General features: G+C 44.8%; 2 protein-coding genes across 13 annotated transcripts in view; one reads left to right on the forward strand and one right to left on the reverse strand.

Annotated features, from left to right (window-relative positions):
- Positions 1 to 3966, forward strand: part of ODAD1 (outer dynein arm docking complex subunit 1) — a 22811-nt gene extending 18845 nt beyond the window's left edge. For all 7 annotated transcript variants that reach the window (XM_072966738.1, XM_072966741.1, XM_072966740.1 and 4 more), the window contains 6 exons: positions 541 to 623; positions 741 to 909; positions 2089 to 2252; positions 2341 to 2444; positions 2779 to 2857; positions 2931 to 3966. In XM_072966738.1, the coding sequence (XP_072822839.1) occupies positions 541 to 623; positions 741 to 909; positions 2089 to 2252; positions 2341 to 2444; positions 2779 to 2857; positions 2931 to 3479 (1148 nt within the window). In that variant the 3' untranslated portion in view covers positions 3480 to 3966. The remainder of the gene's footprint in view (positions 1 to 540; positions 624 to 740; positions 910 to 2088; positions 2253 to 2340; positions 2445 to 2778; positions 2858 to 2930) is intronic.
- Positions 3967 to 6701: 2735 nt separating this feature from the next.
- On the reverse strand, positions 6702 to 24010 carry ZNF114 (zinc finger protein 114). Of its 6 annotated transcripts, none has more exons than XM_072966749.1 (4): positions 23587 to 23974; positions 17174 to 17300; positions 14097 to 14300; positions 6702 to 6863 (listed from the first exon to the last, which is right to left on the reverse strand). In XM_072966749.1, the coding sequence occupies exons 1-4, from the start codon at positions 23587 to 23589 to the stop codon at positions 6811 to 6813; spliced, it is 387 nt and encodes a 128-aa protein (XP_072822850.1). In that variant the 5' UTR covers positions 23590 to 23974; the 3' UTR covers positions 6702 to 6810. The 6 variants fall into 6 exon arrangements, with proteins under 6 accessions (XP_072822850.1, XP_072822847.1, XP_072822846.1 ...); XM_072966746.1 differs by lacking the exon at positions 6702 to 6863 and adding an exon at positions 23983 to 24010 and having other exon boundaries at positions 11404 to 14300; positions 23587 to 23687; XM_072966745.1 differs by lacking the exon at positions 6702 to 6863 and having other exon boundaries at positions 11404 to 14300; positions 23587 to 23687; positions 23915 to 24001.
- Positions 24011 to 25492: the final 1482 nt, after the last annotated feature.

Here is a 25492-nt window from a genome sequence, read left to right on the forward strand (position 1 = left end):
CCCAATCTCTCCCGCCCCTGTCTCGGGCCTTCTGACACCTTCCTGCTGTGTTGGTCTCCACCTGTCGGCCTCTCTCTGTCCTCAAGGAGTGTGTCTCCGCCTTTTTCTTTCTGTCGAATTTCACTGGCGTGTCTGCCTTCCCGCCTCCGCATCTTGCCTTCCCGGTTCCTCCCTCCTCCGCCGCCCTCATCTGGGGCTGCCGGTCACCTTCCAAACCTTCCCCTCTCCTTCTGTGTTTCTCTCTCCGTGTCCCTGTTGCTGTCCTGTTCTCTCTTTACCCACCCTTACCGTTTTCTTTCCCTCGCTTCTCTCCTTCTCTGTGGCTTTGTTGGTATTTCTGGCACTTTCTCTGTCCCTCCCTCTCTCGCTCTGAGTGGCTCTATTTCTCTGTCCCCCCTGTGCCTTTCTCTGCCTCTCCTTCTCCCTCCCTCTCTCTCTCTCTGTCTTTGACATCTTTCTCAACATCTCTTTCTCTGCCTTTCTGTGTGTATCTGTCCCCGTGTGTCTCTCTGGACCCTGCCTTTCCCCACGCGCCCCCAGTGGAGGAGCGGAACTTCGCGGAGTTCACCTTCATCAATGAGCAGAACTCGGAGCTGGAGCACCTGCAGGAGGAGATCAAGTTGGTGAGCGAAACCCGCCCCCTCCCCAAGCCCCACGCGCTCCTCCTGCCTCCCGGTCTCCTCTCCCCGCGTCAGCGCTCCTCCCGAGCTGGGCGCAGCGTCGCGCCTCTGCCCGCGCAGATGCAGGAGGCCTTGGTGAGCGGGCGCGGCAGCGGGGAGGACCAGCGCTCGCAGCGAGAGCAGCAGCGGGCTGAGCTGCAGCAGCGCGTGGACGAGGCACACTCGGAGGCCGAGAACTTGGAGGCCCGCTTCCAGGACTTTCGAGGGCAGCTGGAGAAGCTCAAGACTGGTGAGCACCCGCCCCAGCTTCTTGATCTGGGAGGAAGTGATGAGTAGGCCGGGAGCCGAGCCACGGAGACTTTGTGCACTCCCTTGTCCGTCTGTCCCGTATCCATCCAACCACCCATCCTACATCCATCATCCATTCATCCTTAAAAGGCTTCCGGGGAGCAGTGGTGCTTGAGGCTGGTTTTGAAGGATAAGTATTTATCTGAAAAACTGGGGAGAGGGGATGTTCCCAGCAAGTGGCACCAAGGCCTGGAGGTGCATTCAAGGAATACAGGTTCTTTGTGCAGAGAGGGGAATGTAAGCGCGTGGGTGGGGGCTGAAGAGGGCCTGTGCTAAAGGGATGCCAGGCTGAGGCACTGGGGCTTTGTCCTGGAGGTGCTGGGGAGCCACAGGAGGGTCGTGAGCAGGAGATGGTGGTGGAGAGGAGGGAGGGGAATGTGGATGGAGAGGAGAGTGGAGCCCAGAGGTAATGGACTGACAGACTATTGGGGCTGAGGCACGCAGGGGTCTGGCCTGGTGAGGGTGAAGTGGGAAGCCAGATTTGGGGGATGACCCTGAGCTGGGTGTGAGCAGTCTGGGAGGATTGTCAGGGAGGGACCCCAGGAGGAAACTCTGAGCCTGGAGCCCAGGCTGAGGCCGCACAGGGACGGGTGGTGGGGATGCCGTATGGTTGGGTGCAGATTTTTGTCAGGGTCATAGATACCTTCTGATTTCATTCACTATAACCCGCTACCTGAATGCAAATGCACCATGCAGGGGCCCACGGTGAGCGCCGGTCACGAAGGGGTCACGGTGCTGCCGTGAATTTCCTCCGACTTCTCCCGCGGAGCATGTGCCTGAGTGTTCCGGGAGGAGAAACACATTCTGGGCCGTGGACTCACTGGGTTGGGTGGAAGTCAGGCTTTTCTGAGCCATGTGAAGAAGTCCCTCCGAGTGGAGGTGCTCTTGTTAGGTTTTTCTTTGACCCCTCTCTCGTTTTGCCTGCTGTGGTCCCGAGCCCCTGGCCACGCACACAGCGATGCCCTCCCACTGGCTGGCTGGCTGAGCTCGTGCAAGTCCCTTTCCATCTTTGAGCCTCGCTTGCCGCCTCCCCAGCCCAGGCTGCGGGGACTGGAGGAGAGGAGAAGGCTTGCAGCCAGTGGGCACCAGGTCCATGACAGCCGGCCCCCTCTGACCCCAGATATCCAGCGCGTCTTCACCAGGGCCCAGTGTGACAATACCATCATCAACGACCTCCTGGGAGTCAAGACCCACATGAGAGACCGGGACATAGGCCTCTTCCTGGGCCTCATCGAGAAGCGGCTGGTGGAGCTCCTGACAGTGCAGGCCTTCCTGGAAAGCCAGGTCGGGATGCAGAGGGCACTGAGGGGGGACAGGGAACCAGAGCCTTGGAGATGGGTCTGAGCAGACCGCTGGCTTATCTGTCCTCCAGAACTATCATGCCACCAGCTTGCCTAACGCTACCCTCCTGGTGCTGGGTCAGAGCCCTGAGGATCTTCTGAAGAAAGTGGCCCCACCTCAGCCCCCCGACAATCTGTGAGTCAGAGAGCAAGAGGGAGGGGGAAGAGGGAGATTCCAAGGGGACAGAGGGGACATATGGGAAGGAGTGTTTTGGTGGGGGGCTCTTGGGGATTAGAGGATCAGTGTGGCTCTGGGGGGCTTGGAGTAGAAGATGGAGTGGGTGCTTTGCAGGAACCAGGAGTAAGGGCTCCAGGGATGCTATGGGGCACTGGGTAGACCAGAAGGCTGAAGGGTGCTCAGGGCTGGCTGGATCTCTGTGTGAGGCTGAGGGTCTCTGGGTCTAGTGATGAGGAGCCGTCTTCCTCTTGAGGTGGGAGAACAGCCCCTTCCTATCTTCTCCCCACTTTAGGGAGGACCCCCTAGGCTTTGAGGCCAAAGATGAGTATCCTCTGAGCAAGGAGGAGCTGCTGAGCCAAGTGGTGAAGTCGGTGAGCACGGATGCCCGCGGGTGCGGGGCAGGAGCCCGGGCTCCTTGGGGACCCTAAGCCTCTTCCCCCACAGCTGGAGATCCGAGAGCAGGCGAGGGAGCATAACCTGAAGGAACTGGCTGAGGCCGTGAAGGTGGATAGCACTCCGACCATGAACTTCTCCAGCACCCAGAAGGCCAGCTCCAGCAACCCCCTGCTGCTCAAGAGCCCCAGCATTGTCCCCGGGTCTGTCAGGAGCCACAGGACTAGCAGCATCCTGGTGTCCAGTGGAGGCCGTGCCACCAGCTCCAATGTCGGCCACGTCACCTTTGGGGACGCAAGCTCCAGTGTGGGCCACGTGACCTTTGACTCCACCAGCGCCACCGCGGGACTGATGACCAGCCAGAGCTCGACTAGGGGCCGTGTGACCTTCAGACCCCCCAGCTCTAGTGGCTACCTGGGGTCCACTGGATACTTGGGGTCCAGCAGAGGCCAGGAGAGCTTTGGAGGCACAGAGAGCAGAGGCCCTGAGTCAGAATTGAGTGGAGGCTTTGGGTCCAGCAGAGGCCAAATCTCGAGCACTGGCCCTGCCTCCAGCACCGGCCCGGGCTCCACTACCAGCAAGGACTCCCAGAGCAACTAGTAGGGGTGCCCTGCCCCCACCCTGGCCCTGGCTCCTGGCAGGGCCTGCAGTGTCTCTGCCTCCCAATTCTTCCTATGATCCTCCATCTTTCTCACCCAGTTCCTGGTGAACTGCCTCTACCTCCTTTTCACTGTGTCCCTGGATCTGTGTCCATCTGTTCCTCCTCCTCTGCCTCCTGGTCCCCTTCTCCTTCCTCGCCTCCTTTCCCTTGCTGTTTCCTAATCTCCTAGTTTCTTGGTTTCCCACTCAGGGTGATGCTGTCTTATCTCACCTCTCTGATTATTCCCCTACCTCCTGTTTCAGTTTCCCCATTTCTAACTCCCTCTCTGCGCCTCCATCTCCCTGGCCCTCCTTGCATCTCATGTCCCTATCTCTGTAGCTCCTCCAGAGCCCCCAGGAGTGAGAAGTGGGGGAAGAATCAGGGCAGAGATGTTGGGGTCAACATGAGCTGTGACCAAAGGAAATAAAGCTCAGAGCCTAACTTCTACCCCAGCCTGGTTACAAGCCTATGTGTGAGAGAGCAGGACTGAGACATGGCTGCTTTTCCTCTACCTCTGGCCCAGGGGAAAATTTATGACCCTGTCCCTATTCCCTTCCATTCATTCATTCATTCATTAGTTCACTCTTATTTTGGAGACTTCCATGTTTTAGGCTCTACTGAAACTGGGAACTGTATTAGTCAGAACAGGCTGAGTTATGTTGCAGTAACAAGCAACCCCAGAATCTCAGCGACCTATTGCAACAAAGGTTTATTCCTCCTAGGTGTTACTAGTCCATTGTGGGTCAGCTAAGAGCTCTGTTTCACATCATCCTTGTGACCCGTGCTGATGGAACAGCATCTATCTGGAATGTCACCAGTCCCTGTGGTGCTCAGAAAATGGCAAAGCTGCAATGACTCTTAAAGCTTCTACCTACATACGATACATACCGCTTCCACTCACATTTTTGAACGAAGCAAGTTACTTGACCTTCCCTGACTTCAAAGGAGGATGAGAAGTGCGATCTTCCTGTGTGTTTAGAAGAAGAGAAGGATGTTTCTGGATGGTCCTAATGCCTGCCAGAGAATCCCAGAGATAAAGCAGAGTCTGTCCCTTTCCTGGGGGTGGGTCTGGTTGAAGAGGGATTAACACCATGGATGACGCCTCCCTGTCATTGAGTCATGTCCGAGGCCCTGTCAAAGTGGAATCCAACCCAACCCAAACAGATAAACCATCATCCACCTTCCCAATACAAGAAGATAATACTTTGGCCTCATTTCCTTTAAAATGGGTTGACGACAGTACCTACCTCAAAGTGGCTTTTTGTGAGGAAAAAATGAATTGATACACGCAAAGCTGTAGACCAATATCTGGCCTGTAGTCAGTGCTCAAAAGTTCCTGTGGTTATGAGAATGACGAGGATGAAGATGAAAATTAAGGGCATGTTTCTCCCTATTCAGATGGTCCAGGCTTCCTCTGGCTTCATCTGACCCTACTGTCTGGTGAGGCCTTTCCTGTTTAACAACCGGCTCTTCAGGAAAAACAAACAACCCTTGAGTTGTAGTGTTTGCCCACTTCGGTTGTGTAAATACTGTCTCCCAGCGTGACTGATGTCAGCCCACCCCTGTGAACCTAATGTGGAATTGATCCCAATGCTCAGATCAGTCCTTGTGAGCTGGCCTGTGCTGCCCAGCACTCCGGGCCTGCCCCTCCTCCAGTGCCTCGTCCCCAGTAATCGTCCCTCCCTAGACCCCACCCTCCGGTAACTTCCTCCAGAAGACTCCCCCTGCAGACTGAAACGAAGCGGCCTTAAACTTTGGAAGAACTTCCAGACCTTTTAAACATTGAAATTGCCTTAACATTTTAACAGCACAAGGCTCAGTTTCCAATGTGCAAAGCTTAGGGTCTCAACAATTTTAAACCTTTAACAAGAAAAAGAACAGGAAGAGCAACCTGCTTGGTAGCAGTAAGGAATCCTGATTAAAAAGAAGGCGCTATGACATTTTTCCAAAGAAGACATCCAGATGGTCAATAGGCACATGAAAAGATGCTCAGTATCACTAATTATTAGGGAAATACAAATCAAAACTACAATGAGCTATCACCTCCCACCAGCCAGAATGGCCATCATTCAAAAGTCCACAAACGATAAATGCTGGAGAGGGCGTAAAGAAAAGCGAACCCTCCTACGCTGTTGGTGAGAATGTAAATTGGTGCAGCCACTATGGAAAACAGTGTGGAGATTCCATAAAAAACTTTGCCATCTCTGAGTGATATCCTCCTTTTTCTCTCCAAAGACAGGAAAATAGGCCAAGAGAATCCAGGCCCTCAGGCCTTTCTCCCCCAAAGTGGTCTCACAGATCCCCGTGACAGGAAGCATTCAGCCTCACCTCAACGCTCAGCCACCCCCAGGGTCCAAGAGCTACACTGAGCAGACCCTCCTCTGCTATCCCCTGGTCCGGGGGCTGGGCTCACCATTTATAGATGGTACACCCTGTGGCAGCAAGCCCAGAAGACATCTGAGGCCACTTAAAGAGAAGTTGGACAATCAGACCCAGAATCCTCTTGGTTCCCAAGCAGGACAGCACTTCCCTTGATGTTATGTAATCACATCCCTATGGCCCAGGATGGAGAGAGGGATGGAGAACGCAGGCTTGCTGGACCAAGGCTGTAGCTAGGAGACAAAGAGTGGTCCCCTGATACCTGCTTTGAGGTGGGGGTGATTGTTGTGGTGAGGGTGGCGGTGATGGTGGTGGTGATGGTTGTGATGTCAGTGATGGCCATAGTGGGGATGGTGGTGGTGATAAAGTGGTGACTTTGGTGACATTGGTGATGATGGTCATGATGGTGATGCTGATGGTGACAGAGAAGGGGATGTGGTGATGATAGTGATGATGGTGATGGTGGTAAGTGATGGTGATGGTGATGATGGTGATGGTGGTGGTGAATGATGCTGACAGTTTTTGGTAATAATGCTGGCAGTGCAACTGATTGTCACCTCAGCACAGACGCATTATTGCCATCTCAGGTTCATTTTGTTACACAGGAAGGCTTGCATTTTCAAGCCTGAGCTTGGGAATGTAATTTACATTAAACAATATAAGAAAACAGCAGACCAGTGTAGCTCAATCTTACTGGCAAAATGGAGGAAGGACTAAATGAAATTGTACTCAAAAGCAATGCAATTTGGAGCATTTAGTGATTTTTCTCCTTCAAGAGTGAGGCAGAAATTGGGACTATCACATACAACCTGTGTGGCTTTGGACAAGTGCCTTCACCTCTCTGAGCCCAGTTCGTCTTGAAGTCAGAGCTGGGGGAAAATCCTGGAGGCTGCACAACGTGGTAGAGAAGCATCACTGGGGGTGTGGTCTGGTGCTAACTCTTTCTCCATCGTAATCTGTCTCAGCTGAAAAAAATAAAAGGACATACTCTAGGACACTGGAAAACACTATCCTAGAGTATCAGCGAAGATTCATTAGAGAGTCAGGAAGTCAATTTAAGGGACCCCACCAACACTTACAAACAGGAATAAAGTAGAATAAAAAACATCATGCAGTACAGGGTGGTATTTTGTGAAACTATGTGGATGTGAAATGATTTCTTGCTGTGCATCATGGTCGGAAAAGTTTGGAAGCCACTGGTAGACGGCAGTGATTCAGACAACTGCCCATTAATACACCCGATATCAGCTCCCTTTCTGATGCAGATTCCACTTCGCCCGACAAAGCAAACGTTCCCGGTCTCCCGGCGGCTCTGTCTTAGCAGGACTCCGCCGCCAGGTGGCGCCAGTGCCCCGCCGTAAGTGGGTTCTGTCTCTTCTACTCGGAAGGCGCAAGCCCGGGATTTCCTTCGGGTTCCCTCTCGCCCCGAGGATCCAGTTTACTGGAACTATAAGCCTCAACCAGGAATAGAGCTCCCTTAGCAGAGCGCAGCAGGAGGGCTCAGGCAGTCAAGAAGGGATCTGGCCATCTTCAGATATCCAGGCATCCCCCCTTCGTTCCACAATATTTATTAAACGCCTCTGTGCGCAGGAAGAAGCTCACATCCTGGAGGGGGAGGACAGACAAGATGCCAAATTCACGACCCAGCCAGTACAAAGAGTCCTCCCCACCTAGTCTGCTTCGAGACAACGCTGGGCGAGTCCTGCCGGCTGTGTGAGCTCAGGCAGCTTACTTAGCTTCTCTGTGCCTGTTTCCCCTGCTATAAAATGAGACAAATATCACCCACTTCATAGGGTTGTCGTGAGCATTAAATGAGTTAGATTTGTAAATAAAAAAGGCCTGATAAGTTTGTTAAACCAAGTGTTTAAAATTCGCATTTTACAGACGCAGGAACTGAGATCAGGGCATGGGGTGGAGGAGGGAACCCCCAAAGTCACATTTTCCACCCCCACTTTGAGTCCAGGGATTCTCACTCCCAGCCAGGGTCCTTTTCCTCTGCACAGCGCTCCCTCGAGTTGCGAGTGGACCCAGTTTCCCCTGCATGGTCTGGGGCTAGTGGGGAGGAGCCTGAACACACCCAGATTCTAGGACAAAGCAGAGCATCTGGGAAACGCAGTCTGCGGGGCCGAGGGCGAAAGGGCCAAGCTGGAGTCTTCTCACCCACAGGGTGGGTCTCTTGGTCCCAGGTCGTCCCCAAACGCCAAAAGCTGAACTTAGCAGAGCTTTTGGGTGCCACACAGCTGCAGGCTCCCAAAAGAAACTGTGAGATATATATATATAAATATACATATATAAATATATTTATATATATTTAAATATATTTTTATATATTTATATATATTTAAATATATTTATATATATATATATATATTTCTCTCCTTGCCTCATTTCTTCCTCCACAGATTCATTAAAGTGCGACTTAACAGACAGTAAAATCCACCCATCGGCAGTGTACAATTCAATGATTTTTCACAGATTTACAGAATTGTGCAATCATCACTATATTCCAGTTTTAGATCATTCCCATGATCCCCCAAAGTTCCATCTTGCCAGCTTGCAGTCAATTTCCTGTCCCACCTCCAACTCCATGCAAACACTGATCAGTTTTCTGTCTCTAAAGATTTGCTTTTTCTGGAAATTCCATATAGATGGAATCATGCAATCTTATTTTGTCTGAAATATTTTTGTACTGAACATATGCAGATCCTCCAACCCAGCCATTCCACCTTAATTGTGACTTTTACACATATCCACCTTTGCAAAATCAGTTTCAGCAGCAATGTTTGTATTATTTACAATGAGAAATATCACAAGTGTCTCTAAAATGAATTTAACTGAAAAATAACCTACAGGGCAGCGAAAATGAAAGATCAAATGTTACCTGCAATGCACTTGGGTTAATCTTTCTCTGAAAGAAGCAAGACACAAAGAAATATTCAATGGGATGCCATCACACATAGTATACAAATCAGCAAAAAACAGAAAACATGATACTTAGGGATTTAGGTGGTAAATGTAAAAATGAGCAAAAGAAAGCAACATAAATGTCCATCAACAGATGAATAGATAGAGGTGTGGCATTTATATACAATAGTCATAAAAAAGAATGAACATTTGCCATTTGCAACATCGTGGGTGGACCCGGAGGGTACTACGCTTAGTAAAATAAGTCAGACAAAGAAAAACAACTACTGTATGTTATCACTTATAGGTGGAATCTAAAGTACAACAAATGAATGAACAAAACAAAAGAGAAACAGACTCATGGATATAGAGAACTAACTAGTGGTTACCATTGGGGAGATGGAAGAGGGAAGGGGCAAGGTAGAGGAAGGGGATTAAGAAGTCCAAACTACTATGTATAAAATAAATAAGCTATGGGATATATTGTACAGCCCAGGGAATATAGCTGATCTTTTGTAACTTTAAATTGAGTATAATCTGTAACAATATCGAATCATTATGTTGTACACCTGAAGCTAATATAATATTATAAGTCAACTATACCTCAATAATGAAAAAAGAAAATGTGAGACCAGATGCCTGGATGACATATATATTGAATATCTCAAGTCTAAAGTGGAAGTTTTTTCTGGAAAGTATTATAGAGTGCTTTGCTTGCTACATGGTTTTTTGCTACTAAAGTCCACCTGGGTAAAACTCAAGTATATACGCAAAAAAAAAAAAAAAGAGCAAGGAAATGAATCATCTCAATTGTAAGATAGTGTTTTTCTCTTGGGGGTTGGTGGGTATATGAGTAATCACTTTTAACTGTATGTATACCTTTTCACATACTTTTAGGTAGCCATATTTTTTCTTTTTTTTTAGTTGACATATAGTCAGTTACATGTCAATTTCTGGTGTACAGCATGTTTCATTCATTCATATACATACATATATTCCTTTTCATACTTTTTTCATTATAGGTTACTACAAGATAGTAACTATAGTTCTCTGTCCTATACAGAAGAAAGTTGTTTTTTTAAATCTATTTTTATATATACTAGTTAATATTTGTAAATTTTGTACTCCATATTTTCTAATTTTTTAAAAATTGAAAAGAAAAAAGGAAAAAATCAGGGTAGAGAGAGCCATACTTCTATATATTTTTGTCTTCTCCACAACAATGCAGATGCTAGGAGTTAAAGGCTTGTTTTGTTCTTTCTTTGAGGCCAGGAGTCAGCAAATTCTGGCCTCTGGGCCAAATCAGGCCTGGCCTAGGAGCTAAGGATGGTTTTACATTTTTAAATGGCTGGGAAAAAAATAATCAAAAGAAGAATATCTCATGATATGTGAAAATTGTATGAAATTCAAATCTCATTGTCTGTAAATAAATTGCAATGGAACTCAGCCACATTCATGTGCTTACATGTTGTCGGTGGCTGCTTTGTCTTGTAATGGCAGAGTGGAGCAGTGGACACAAGCAACTATAGGGCTGGCAGAGCCTAAAATATTTACTCTTTGGCTCTTCACAGAAAAATTTGCTGATCTGATCTAGTCCCAGAGTTTACCACAGCTCACAGCCAAAGGAGATGCTCAGGAAAATGCATCTGATTAATAGTAGCAGTCTTGGAAGCCTAAATAACTAAGTGTTAAAGCTTTTATTTTGGTCAGTTACTAAGTTTGATCTTTCATCTAGGTACTGGATGGGAGAATGGCCCCCAAAGATGTCCACCCTCTAAGCTCTCGAACCTGTGAATGTTACCCTACATGGCAAAAGGGAATTAAGGCTGCAGGTGGAATTAAGGTTGCTAATCAGCTGATCTTGAGAGGGAGGGATGATTCTGGATTACCAAAATGGGCCCAATGTAATCACAAGGGTCCTTATAAATGGAAGAGGAAGGACTCTAAACAGGAGGGGGACTATCAGAGGGATGTGATTTGAGGACTCAACCACAGTTGCTGGTTTTGAAGATGTAGGAAGGGGCCACAAACCCAGGAATGCCAGCAGCCTCAAGAAGCTAGAAAAGGCAAGAACATGGATTTTCCTCTAGAAGCTCCAGAAAACATAGCCCCGTGGACACCTTAGTTTTAGCCCAGTGAGACCCATTTTGGACTTCTGACTACCAGAAATGTAAGATAATTTTGTGCTGTTTGAAGCCAGTATGTTTATGATATTTTGTTACAGCAGCAAAAGGAAACTAATGTATGTAGTGAACACTGAACTTGACAATTCATTGCTTTGAAATGCAAAAGAAGCCATTCAACAATAACAATTTTCCTTATCTTCTCAGTGTTAGTCTCCTCATTTATAAAAAAAGATGCTAAAAGTGTTCATCTGTGGAATGGTGGTGAGTAATAAGGTGATATATGTAAATACATGCTCATAGTAAGAGGCACATAAACTTTCACCCTTATTACATAAATGAACAAAAAATTATTGTTAGTAGAAAAGATGGTTAAAACAGATACCTTTGATAAATGAAATGCCCAAACTCCTATGCATCTAATAACATTGTCTCCAAGTACATTAAATAAGAATTGACAAAACAAAAAGTCTGATAATCAACTTTTAGAATGGGTTATTTTATTACAAACTTGTTCAGTGAGTAAAAAATTTTAATTGTAAGAGATTGCAAAACACTCTTAAGAAGACTGACCATCCAAATACTGAACTCTGAGCCCACCCACCACCAAAGAGATGTATAGTATTTTGAAATACACAGAAGAAATTACAAAAAGCTGGGCACACACTAAGTTTATTGTTTCACAGTTAACTCTGAGTTATAAAATGCTTCTTAACAGAATTAGGGGTTTTCTTCATACAATAAATCTAGAAATACAGTCAGTTACAGCCATGGACATCGCAAAATAGGCCACTGGAGAGTGAGCAATCTTTTATTTGAGGGTAGTGTTACTGGGACCATGACCTTCATTCCAAAGATCCTAGAGTTGTTTGTGCTAATTCAGGGGATATCACCCAATTTCCAGAAAGAAAACAAGGAAGGAGAGAAAAGGGAACCCGGTTAAGAGAAAAAGAGTAAAGAACACGTTGACCTTTCCAACAGCTCTGTAGGAATCCGAACTAGTGAATTCTGCCCTCCTCATCGGCCAGGGCTATAAGCTCTGCTCACCATCAGTTGTGAAGCCCGAGAAATGCATTTAAAAACATAAACAGTGGGAACACAAGGAGGGGGGTGAGTACAGCTCAGGGGGGAGGGTAGAGCTCCCCCCTGTAGCAGAGCGTGTGCTCAGCATGCACAAGGTCCTGGCTTCAATCCCCAGTACCCTGGTTAAAATCAATAAATAAACCTAATTACCCCCCAAAAAGGAACCACCCCTAAACAAAAACAAAAACAAATCTATGTTCCCTTAGTAAAGAAGGTAAGAATGGATATGGCCAATGACAGAATCAGTCACACGAGACCAAAATCGGTCAGGACAAGTTCCTCAATCAGTATCATAAAGATCACACACTCTGACCATTATGTAGTCGAATCATGACCCATTAACAACAAATTGACAGTAGTGGTGCCACGGAGCTTCGTAAACCTGAGTCTAAATTAAATGCAGCTCAAACAGGGCTTCGCGTGGGTGTAATTACACATTACAATATGTAAGCGAATTGTGATGAAGCTCCTCAAAATTCACACGGTAGAGCTGAAAGGGTCCACAGAAGGGTAGTCACCACCTCACAGGATTTTATTAGGAAAGAAAAAATGGAAAAGAATGAAGTTCAGTTCCGACTGAAGGCCAAGACAGTGAGAATGACAGCAGTTGTAACATCTACCACGTTTCTCTCCTACTTGTGCCCTGTGAGTGAAGAGAGAACTAAAAGCTTTCTCACATCTGCCATGATGAGGGTCTCTGTCCGGGGTGTGGTCTCATGAGCGATGTTAAGGGATGAGTGTTTAATGTTAAGGAGGCTTTCCTTACATGACTTACTCCCCAGAGAGGTCTCTGCAGTGTGAGTGCTTATAGGGACTGTAAGGTTGCGACAACACTGGAAGCTTTTCCATATTCCTTAGATCCATGGGGTTTCTCTCCAGGGTGAAGGCAGGTGTCTACTAAAGATGAATGTCGATGAAAAACATTCCACAGACCTTCTTTTCACAGGGTTTCTTTGAATTTAAAACAGGTGAATCCTCCCATTTCTGTAGGATCCAAGAGTTCAGGGAAGACTTTCCCATGTTTGTGAACTCACTGAGCTCCCTTCCAAGATGTCCTCCTTATGCCAGCATTTCTGAGAAAATTAATGAAAGTTTCCCTACATCCTTATCATCCACAGGGCCTCTCTCCATTGTGAGTCTTCAGATGGTTTTTAAGTCTTGAAGAACTAACATACCCTACTCCACATTCCACACATTTATAGGGTTTCTCTCCAGTGTGAATCCTTATGTGTTCATTAAGCCTCGTGGACTTAATGAAGCCTTTTCCACATTCCTCACATACGTAGGGTTTCTCCCCAGTGTGAATCTTCGTATGTTCATTAAGGTTTGAGGACTTATTGAAGGTCTTCCCACATTCCTTACATTCAAAGGTCTTCATGATGTGATTTCTTAAGTGTTTATTAAGGTGTAAGAAATACCTGAAGGCTTTCCCACAGTCCTTACATTCATAGGGCTTCTCTCCGGTGTGAATTTCCATGTGTCTCTTCAGGGATGCCTGATACACAAAGGCTTTCCCACAATCGCCACATTTATAGCTTTTCCTTCCCATTGAAGTTCTCCTGTGTGAATCAGAACTGGGAACAGGGGCAAATGGTTTTCCCCTTTGACTATTCTCATTATTTGTCTCTGCCATGCAGGGTTGCACCTGCACAGCCCAGAGGGAGTTATTTTGGAAGCTGTTCTCATCCTGATGAGAGTCATGACTTTTCTCTTTTCTGTGAGTCATGTGTGTCCCGAGGGAAGTGTCTTCACCTAAGGCTCTTTTTCCACGTGGAATGAATTCACGAACGCTCACCCCCGTATGCATTTCATTACGCAAACGAAGTACACTGTTCTGATTGTCGATCCGTCTGTTTGACCCCAGCTCCGTCTGAGTTCTTGCACGTGGAACCAATGGGATGTTTTGCCCCAAGACTCCATCATATTCGTTGTTTTCATAGATTTTTTGATTTAAGACAAGAATTTGTTTCAAAATATTGGAGTCATGTTTGGGGATCTGTTTTCTCGTGGACTCTCCCTGTGAAGGTACAAGCTTTGGGCCAGATTCAGAGCTGTCCCTTGTTTCACAGACTCCACCTGGAGACTCACCTTGCCTGTGGGAGGCTGCAACTTGCTTCAGCTTTTGCCCTCTCTGCTCCCGCGGCTCCTCTGCTGGGTGGTACTTCCAGTCTAACTCGGAGATCTGGGAACTGCTGCTGGCCAGACACGCTCTATTCACTTCGTGAAAGGTCTTTTTAGCAAGGCTGTCCTGCTGAAGGATTGAGTCTTTGGTTTTCTGTCGAGTTGCCCAATCTAAAATAAAGTGGCACAAAATGTTAGCTCTTTGCTGAAAGTAAAGGCGGGTTGAGCAATCCCACTCCTGGGCATTTATCTGGAGAAAACTGTAATTTGAAAAGATACATGCACCCCAATGTTCACAGCATCACTATTTACAGTAGCCAAGATATGGAAAGAAACTAAATGTCCAATGACAGATGACTGGATAAAGATGTGATACACACACACATACACACACACACACACCGGAATACTACTCAGACATAAAAAAGAATGAAATAATGCCATTTGCGGCAACATGGATGGAACTAGAGATGATCATATTAAGTAAAGTCAGACAGTGAAAAACAAATATATGATATCACTGATACGTGGACTCTTAAAAAAAAAAGACACAAATTCTATTTACCCCAAAACAGACTCATGGACATAGAAAACAAACTGGTTACCAAAGGGCAAAAGGGCAGGGAGGGATAAATTAGGGGTTGGGGATTAACAGACACATGTTACTATATATAAAATAGATAAACAACAAGGTCCTACTGTATAGCACAGGGAACTATATGCAGTTTCTTGTAATAATATATAATGGAAAAGAATCTAAAAGAATATTCATGTATATGCATAACAGAATCACTTTGCTGTACACCTGAAACTAACATTGTAAATCAATTACACTTCAATTAAAAAATGCATTAAAAAAAAAAGTAAAAGGTGGGTTGGAGATGATCCAACAGGCAAATGGTGGTGTGGATCTCTTTTCAAATGTTCCCTCAATGCCTGTGAGGAAAATGTAAAATGGAAGAAAGCAAGAAGCCAGCAGAGAAGCAGAGAGCGACACTGGGACTTGGGCCGTAGAAGGAGTTTGGCTACGCTCAGTACAGTGGTTCAATACACTCAGCAAGTCACTGAGAAATGGTTCTTCAGAGACTGATGGTATGATCAGGAATGCTAAGTGTGAGAGACTTGGACCGAGAGTCTGTCATGGACTGAATTTGTGTCCTCCCCCTCCCCAAATTCATATGTTGAAGCCCCCACTCCACAACGTGATGGTATTTGCAAGTGGGGCCACCAGGAAGTAATTAGGTTTAGGCGAGGTCATGAGGGTGGAATGAGACCCCACAATGGGACTAGTGTCCTTTTAAGGAGGGGAAGAGACACCAGGGTGCTCTCTCTCTCTCTCTGCCTTGTGAGGACACAGTGAGAAGGTCGCTGTCTACAAGCCAGGAAGAGGGACCTCGTCAGCAATGGAATCTGCCAACACCTTGATCTTGAACTTCCCAGGGTCCAGGATGGGAGAAATAAATGTATGTTGTCTCAGCCACCCAGGGTGTGATATTCTGTCATGTCAGCCTGAATAGACTAAGGCAGAGGGGGACAGATCTTTTTCTGGGAAAAAAAAGAGAAAGATTTGAGAGGCTGAAAGTAAAAAAAAAACCCCCCAAAACAAAAAAAACTATACATAACTGAAGAATCTCATACATAGATGAGCCTTGGTTTTCAGATGAAACAGATTTTTTTTTATGGAGACGAAATTCATTTAACAACAAATTAACCAGTTTAAAGTATACAGTTCAAGGGGGGAGGGTAGAGCTCAGTGACAGAGTGTGTGCTTAGCATGCATGAGGTCCTGGGTTCAATCCCCAGTACCTGTTACAAAAAATAAAAAAACAAACCTAATTACCCCCGCCCCCCAAAAAAAGCATACGATTCAGTGACATTTGGTACCAAGTTGTAAAACCGTCACCTCCATTTAGTTTCTGGACATTCCTCCTCACCTCCCACCCCTAAAAGGAAACCTGGTACCTATTAAGCAGTCACTCCCCATTTCTCCCCTCCCTTCAGCCCCTAGCAACCACTGATTGACTTTCTGTTTCTAGGGATTTACCTATTTCTGGACATTTCATGTAAAAGAAATCCTACAACATGTGGCTTTTCCTGTTTTTCTTCTTTCGCTTAACATATTACTTTCAAGGTGCATCCACGTTGTAGTGAGGGATCAGAACGTCATTCCTTTTTATGGTGAACAATATTCCATTGTGTGAATAGAGCATATTTCATTTCTCCATTCATCTGTTGATGGACACTGGGTTTGTTTCCACCTTCTGGCTACTGTAAATAGCGCTATTTACATATGTGCACGTAACTGTCTGAACACCTCTTTTCTTTCTTTCTTTAATTCTTATTTTTTAATTGAAGTGTATGAACACCTGTTTTCAGTTCCTTTGGGTATATACCAAGGAGTGGAATTGCTGGCTCGTGTGATGAGTCTATGTTCAGCTTTTTGAGGACCTGTTAAGCTGTTTTCCACAGTGGGTGAAACTGAGTTTTAAAACGTTTTCTTTTTAAAAAACATTTATTTAGTGGGGGAGGTTTTAAAAAATCTTTTTTTTTTTTTAATGCAGATAATGGGGACTGAACCCACGACCTTGTGTACGCTAAGCACGTGCTCTACCACTGAGCTGTACCATCCTTCACCCTAAAATGGACTCCCAATCAAAATTTCCACGTTGTAAAATCCTTCCTCATAAGGATTCATATCTGCCTGGTTCCCCGGGGTGATTTTCCCCTACTCTATTCCCAGATCCACTTCTTGCTCCAGATTGAAGATTGGATGGGGTTGGCCTAATTGCGATCCCGGTGACTGGAAGATGGGAGAGCAGGAGACGTGGGGGAACGGTGGGCGCGCCCTTTGGTTTGCAGGTGTTCCGAAGTTAAGCAAGTGACTTTCTCACGAATGCACTAAAACTCCGAGTTCCATGTTCACCCACCTAAGGATCCCGCAGAGGCTATTAATCATGAAGAGAATCAAAATTTAATGCAAAGGACAGAGGTACCTGACTCACACAGGCCCCATCCGGGACCAAGTGCAGGATGGGCATCCTTACCCACGCAGGCCAGGTTCCTACAGTTCTCCAGTATCACGTCTCTGTAGAGTTTCCTCTGGGCGGGGTCTAGCAGGGTCCACTCCTCCTTGGTGAAGTTCACAGCCACGTCTTCGAAGGTCACCGAGTCCTAAACATCAGTCGGGTATTGTTATGAATTGAGTTGTGTCTCCTCCCAAAGGTATGTTGAAATTCCGGCCTCAAACCGCCCCCTCCAGCCCACCCCAGCCAGCACCTGTATCTGTGACCCGATTTGGAAATAGAGCCTTTGAAGATGTAAACTAGTTAAATGATGAGGTCAACTTGTCTATAAATCTGTCCCACCTCTAATTTGAAGCTAAATTTGGCACAATTTACCAAAATTTTATGTGCATTCACCCCTTGAGCCAGCATTTCCACTCATGGGATTATAGTCCTAAACAACCCTGGCCAAAAAGCCAAATGATGTATGCACTTATTTATTTTATTTATTTATTATTTTCTTGTAGAGTTAAAAAAAATCTTTATTGAAGTAGAGTTGATTTACAATGTTGTGTTAATTTCAGGTATACAGCATAGTGATTCAGTTATACATATATATATATATTCTTTTTTGTTACAAGTTATTACAAGTTATTGAATATGGTTCCCTGTGCTCTCCAGTAGGACCTTGTTGTTTATCTATTTCATATATAGTAGTTTGTATCTGCTAATCTCCAACTTCTAATCTAGCCCTCCCCCTCTTCCCATTTGGTAACCATAAATTTGTTTTCTATGTCCGTGAGTCTGTTTCTGTTTTGTAAATAAGTTTATTTGTGTCATTGTTTGATTCCACATATAAGTACTATCATATGAGATTTGTCTTTCTCTGCCTGATTTCCTTCACTTAGTATGATCATCTCTAGGTCCATCCATGTTGCTGCAAATGGCATTATTTCATTCTTTTTTATGGCTGAGTAGTATTCTAATGTATGTATATATCACATCTTCTTTATCCAATCATCTGTTGATGGACATTTCATTTGCTTCCCTGTCTTGGCAATTACATAATTATTGACTGAAGGTTATTTATAACAGCAAAAGATGGGAAATCACCCCCAAATAGTCAATAAAGGAGGATGCATAAAAATCTATGCTGTAGCCACAAAATGAAGAACCACACAGGTAAGAATGAGGAAGAGCCTTTCCATATGCATATAAAGTGATACCATGTGGTCTCCAGGTTATATTTTGTGTTTTAAGTGAAAAGAAAAAAGGGCACAGAACATGTATTGCAAACCACATAAGGAATAGGGTGGAGGGAAGAGACTGAAGAAGACTTGTTTAAATATAACCTTGCTGTACAGATTTTATTGGGGAACCATGTAACATTTAGTTATTCAAAAGTAAGAAAACCAGGGGGTGTCAGGGTATAGCTCAGTGGTAGAGGTCCTGGGTTCAATCTCCAGTACCTCCATTAAAAAATAAAAATAAAAAATAAATAAATCTTATTTATAAAATCAAACAACAACAACAAAAAAACCCAGAAAGCCATTCGGAAAATGAAATAAATGCATATATCAAGCTGACAGGTTAGCCACTTGGAATAAAAAGTTCATTTGAAGGCGTCTACAACCTCTAAACTATATGTAACAGTCTATTGTTCAAAAAGGAAGGAAATCATATTTTGTACCAAGTGGCTTTACTGCAACAAGTAATATTTGACACTGTTTCTTATAAATATTTTATATGCAGGATCAGGCAAAGGGATTATGTCCACAATTTTTGGAAGCAAGATTTTTCATTTAAGAAGAAAGATTCAAAGAAAAAATTTAAAAAGTTTAAAAAATGTGGAATGTATGGTCAAATAATAGCACAAAAATGCACACACACACACACACAACACACACACGTATTTCTCCTTATTATTCTGCACATAAGCAGGTGCAGAGAAAATGCTTACAAGAATTAATCAGCAGGAAGGAAAGAGGAGTGGCTGATGCAGGAACAGGAAATACAAAATGTGTGTCTGAGATATCCTGCAGTGCTAGTCGGCAGAGAAACAATCCTACGCTATGTTAAGAGGATGCAGAGGCCAGCTGCAGGAGTCTTCCAACGGCTCAGTTTAGGATATTCTGAACCACAAAATTGCAACTGATTGGAATACCCTGAACACTAAAAATACATAAACTCATAATGGCACCCAGAAAGGGAAAACCAAAGAGGGGATGAAAAGAGAGCCTTTCTCACCACTGGAGACCATAAGGAGCATTAGTCCTTATTCTCAAACTTGTTTAATAAAGAGAAAGAATTAAGTCTTCACTTTGTCTTTCCAGTAAGAACAGTACTTGGGAGTAACTGAATAGCCCTTGCTGAGGACAGAAAACTTTACAGAATTCCAGCTAAACACTTAGAAGAAATGATCACATTTGAAGACCGTCATTTCGCAACCCAAATGAAGTAACTGATTCAAGAAAAAACAATGGATGCTAAGACACGGGGGTAAAAATATGAAGGGGATGGGGTTATACTGCAGGGCACAAGTGTACCACTTGGCTCATTATTTGCTGGAATAATAACAACTTTAAGAAGTGGGAAAACCACCAGTAGATGTTAGCCTTGCCCACACTGAGGCAAGAGCCATTATATTTACACCGCCTAAGACGTACCATCCTAACAATGTTCGCCCTGATTCAATCACTCCTGGAGGTCTAATGTGCAACTGCACAAGGGAGCAGTCACAAGAACCCGGTGACTTCAGCCGCGCAATGTCCTGAACACAGGGAAGTGGGTTCACGTTCCACCATGAGATCTGAGGGAGAAGCATCACCTACGCATGCATTTGCATCCTGCTTCAAAGAAACTGAACTCTGAAATAGTTTTGGTGGAAACTGGTGAAATTCAGACTTTGACTAGGTGTTAAGAATTATCATTTGCTTTCTTTCTTTTTTTCTGATACGATATTTGGGGTCCTGGATGCCCTGATTTCTAGTGATGCATTCTTTTGGGTAGTTAGATCATTTTGTATTGTGAGTTTTACATTTTGTATTTGTACTTTGAAAAAAAATTTAAAATTTGAGACGTCAGAATAGAAACTAAAAATATATACACATTAAGTATTCATATAAACATATACAATCTATATACAAAGTCAGAGGCTATGAGGGAGATTGGTATGTGTATTTATATATTAACTATATCTTCATAAATATTAAAGGATGTATTATATATAAAATTTATATATAAATAATAATTATATAGTCATATTGCATTATAATTATATCAACATAGTAATTATACAATTAATATTATATATTCATATAGTATATCTGTATGTAACTTATGAGAAAATATAATAAATTAGCATAATATATAATTTTATAATTTTTTACATATAAAAGTTTATGTATAAAACTTATTTGGATGTAAATTAATATATAATGATTTTGTGAAAAATGTATTTTATACTGAAAATCTGAATATCACCAAATCTACTACCCAGTAATTCTGCTCCAAGATGTATGTTGTGGAACTGCCATTTCAAAGTCTGACAAGCACAGGAATCACCTGGGGATCCTGTCAAGTGCAGAGCTGGATTCCCCAGGTCTGGAAGGAGGCTGAGAGCAGAAATTTCTAACATGTTTCCAGCAATGCCCATTTTGCTGGACTTTGAGCAGCCAGGTTGTAAAGAAAGCTCTTCCACACGAAACCCAGGTCACCTGGACAGGAACGACCATGGCAGTTCTGTGTAACTAGCATCAAAGGTGGGAACGGGTCCAGCGTTGCTAAACAACAGAGGGAGAGAGTGCCGTAGCCTGCGGGGGGCTGCGTGCATCCTGAGCGTGAGAAGAGCACTGTGGGAGTGCCAGATTTTAGGGGAGGCTCGCCCAGGCAGAAGGGGACACGTGCCATGATATCAGAAAGCATCTCTCAAGTGGTTCAGCAAAAGCAAAAGCAAAAGCACCACCACAAGAAAACAACCCCTGTGCCTGCGAATTTATGTTACTACCTGTTCGCACAGAGGCAAACAAGGCAGGGATCTGGAATGTGAACACAGGTGAGCACACCTTCATCAACACAGAGCAAACAAGGCAAAGACGTGTAAGCATATGAGAACGTACGGTACATACAAACAGCAAATAAAGCAAAATATTTTTAAACATTGTGAATAGTTGTGGTTACTTGGGTATACATTTTCTTCTTTTCATTGCAGATCTGAAAGTGCTTAAAAGGTAATTTGGGGGAGAAAAAGGGAAAACCAAAAGGAAGGTTAAGAGAAAATTCAAGACAGTGAGGGGGTGGGTATAGCTCAGTGGTAGAGCGCGCACTTAGCAGGCATGAGGTCCTGGGTTTAATCCCCAGTACCTCCACTAAAATAAATAAAATGAGCTACCACTGAGCTACACCCTCCCTTCCACAGCTTCTTAAATACAGCGATTCCATTTCATAAGAAAGATGCAGCAGTATTACTTTGGTATAAAAAAATTCAAATATGTATCTTGGGTCCCAACTTCCCCTTGTATTCTATTCACTACTCTGGAGTTCCCATTACTCAAGGTTTTCACAAAACAAAAAGAAATGTAACACTCAAATAATTATAAAGGTATTGAATGCTTGGGCAAGCTAGAAATTACAGGCAGCCCTCACACTATGAAATGATGTAAAATCAGCCTAGCCATTCATCAGATGGAGATAGCAAAGTCCAAAGAAAGCCAGTTGCAAAGTCAAAGGAAGTTTTTTTTGTTGCTGTTGTTGGTTTGTTCCTTTCTTACTGTTTTCTTATTCATTGCGAAACTTCATCTTCTAAAAATTGAAGACGGTCAAAAATGTTGCTATTTGAAGCCAAGATATGGAAGCAACCTAGATGTCCATCAACAGATGAATGGATGAAGAAGACGTACACACACAATGGAATACCACTCAGTCATAAAAAAGAATGAAAATTTGTCATTTGCAGCAACATGGGTGGACCTGGAGGCTATTATTCTAAGTGAAATAAGTCAGACAGAGAAAGACAAATACTGTGTGTTATCACTTATATGTGCAACCTAAAAAATAAAACGAATGAATATAACAAAACAGAAACAGAGTCACAGATCCAGAGACCAAGCTACTGGTTACCAGTGTGGAGAGGGAAGTGGGGAGGGGCGAGATAGCGGTAGAGGGTTAAGAGGTACAAACTACTGTCAAAATTTATTCAAAATAAATAAGCTACAGGATATACTGAACACCACAGGCAGTATAGCCACTATTTTAGAACAACCATAAATGAAGTATAATTTATACAAAATTTTGAATCACTATTTGTACACCTGAAACCAATACAATATTGTAGATCAATTATATCTCAATAAAATAAGAAAGCTAAAAAATGTTGCTATTCGATATCTGACAGCATATCAATAGGAAAGGAACTCCCATTCTTGCCTGGGGGATCCAAGTCACTTTGACAGAGAAGCATGCACCCTACCACTTGAGCTATACTCTCCCCCAAAGACGAGATGTCATTCCCCTTTTTCTTTTTTTAAGCAGAGGTACTGGGGATTGAACCTAGGACCTCTAGGACCGCATACATGCTAGGCAGGCACTCTACCACTGAGCTATTACCCTCTGAGCGTTTTAAAGAAGGGCTTCATTTAGATTTAACTTGAACTCCACCCTTATCCTATCAAGACACCATCCCTTCCTTTATTTGGCAGGTTCCTTTCGGGTCCATCCCCCCCCCCCGAGTAACAAGCCAATACAACCGGGGCCCCAGTTCTGTCCCTGGTGATCTGAGGCACGTTATCTGGGGAGAATGGCGTGGGGGCGGGGGTGGTAAGAAAAAGAACACATCATTCCGGGTCAGCTCAGGCAAGCCAGTAGAAGGAAAACGCCCATATCTGGCAGATGAAACACATCTTCACCCACGCCCGGAGCGTCCTGTTAAGCCGACTTCACTGGAGAACGCGAATGATAAACATGCAACTTGTTCCGACCGCAGGCTTTGTCCCGCCATCCCCCTGTCAATTTCCCTTCAACCTGTCCTTTTACAACCGCCCTCTGAGGGGGTCTCAACTCACAAAAAGAGTGTGCCCAGAGGGCCCAACTCAAACCCCGAAGCTCTTTCTCCAGGAGAACAGAATCCAATGAGCATCCTATCAATCTGACTGGGCCCCGAATTTTGCAGCTCACGGTCACCATAACGGACCTCAGCCCATTTGCAGATTCAAATAACACAACGCCCGCCAGCGTTGCACGCGACTAGCTCCGGGCCGGCGCCCAGGGACGGGAGCGTCCTGCGAAGTCGCCGCCCGGGGATGAGAGAGCCCCTTCTCCTCGGGTCTCAACGCGGGGGGCCGCTGGCGGCTTCCCTCCCCTCCCGGGTGGAGAGAATCCGGCTTTCGCAGGCCGGATTCCCGGAACACGACCCGGTCCCGCCCTGAGCGTGGACTCGTGCAGCAACCGGGCAAACTCACCATTTCACCAGCACCGGTTCCTAGACGTGTCTCAGGTGCTCATTCCGGTACTAGAGGGTTGCAGGGCAGCAGACGGGAGGGATGGAACTGCAAAAATAATACTGAAATAAAGAAATAAAAATAACGCCCTGCCCCGCCAGGGAGGATTCAAGACAGAGTTCCATCCAGCCCAGGTAGTCTGTACCTGCTTCCAGACCCCTCTCCTCAAAATGGACGGCTTAAGGAAGGGGAGGAGGAGGAGGAGGAGGGGCCAAGCAGGAAGGGATCCCGAGACCGGGACCCTTGCCCGCCCCCGGGAAACCTCCCGGAGCCCAGGGACTGGCCCCACCCCCAACAGATTCGCATTTCCTGCAGAACTTTCTCCCCAGACACTCCTGATCCTGGAGCCAGCCGGACCTGCTAGCGCCTGTAGAGCCTCCGAGCCTCCGAGCCTCCGGCTCTCACTGTCCCCGCCCCCTCCCTTCCCCCCATCCCCTCTCCCCGCCCCGCGCCCGCCGCCGGGTTCCCGGCCCGGGAAGCTGATCTCTGCAGGGCAGCGCGCCTCCCTGTGGGCTCTGTGCACCCTCTGGAGATGACAGCCACTTTCCAAGGAAAGGAAGGGCTTTTCCTCTGTGCTGAAAAAGGGCCAAAACAGACTTAACAGAGGGTCCTCAGGCTCCCTCTTGGGCCCCTCCCCACCGCCTCTTTTCTTTTTACCGCCTACCTTCCTGTCCTGTCCAGGTTTGCCATGATTCCAGATCCACTTGTTCATGACAAAAATGAAGCCTTTTTTTGTAAGTGATGGAAGAAATGTTCACATATTGAGGTCTGGGGAAGTCACTTTGGCTTAAAAGTGATTGAACTGGAATTGGATGCTAACTAGAACAGCCTGTTCGTGGGGTATCAGACGTACATTGTACATCTGCGTTAACCATGAAGGAAAAGGGTTCATTGGCCAGAAGTAAAGAATGTCTTTTTAAAAGATAGATTAAATGCCTCCCTTCCTGGGATTTGGAATCATCCCACTCCTTGGATGCTAAGATGCCCTTCACAGGAGCCAAGGTCATACTGATTCCCTATGTGTGTATTGATTTTTTTTCTAATCTTAAAGGAGTGTACACCTGTCGTGTTTGATATTCTTTGTTCTAAGATAAAACTGCTGAAACCAGAATTCTCTGGAACAGTTCCTCAGAACTATCTGAGAGAGGCTGTGTCCTGGGCTATAGTTCGCAGTTTGGCTCAAATAAAACTCTTTGCTGTTCCTGCTATAGATTATTTACTGATTATTGGCATCAACATAAGTAAAGTTTTTTTTTTTTAAATTGAAGTATAGTCGATTTACAATGTTGTGTTAGTTTCTGGTGTACGGCATACTGATTCAGTTATGCATATATATATATATTCTTTTTCACTGTGAGTTATTACAAGCTATTGGACATAGTTCCTCAGTAAAGTTGTTTTGATATAAAATATTAAGCCACTAGGACGTGGACCCCATTCCCTCCGACCCTGTGAAAAAACCAAGACTTTTATAAATTGAGGAGTCGCCTTTTCTTCAGGCACCCTACAATGCACAACCACTGAAACTTGACTGAAATTAAAGCCTTTCTCTGTCACTCATAGAATTTTTTGACAGTCTCCAGCAAGACCTGATTTGCATCTTTTTTTTTTCCTCTTGAGGAGGAAAGATTGAGGCCAGCCCCACCAGTTGCTTCAGCTGAACCCCTTTCTGGTCAATGAAATTATTTATTTTTGTGAGATGTCTCTTTATGTCTAGTAAGGTAACCCAACCTTAAAACTCCTATTATCTAATAGTCATATATACTAAACTCATTTTCCCTTTTTTTTTTTAAAATATTGGAGTATAGTTGATTTACAATGTTGTGTTAGTTTCTGGTTACAGCAAAGTGATGATTCAGTTGACTGT

Source organism: Vicugna pacos, chromosome 9 (genome assembly GCF_048564905.1).
Source record: "Vicugna pacos chromosome 9, VicPac4, whole genome shotgun sequence".
Lineage (NCBI taxonomy): Eukaryota > Metazoa > Chordata > Mammalia > Artiodactyla > Camelidae > Vicugna > Vicugna pacos.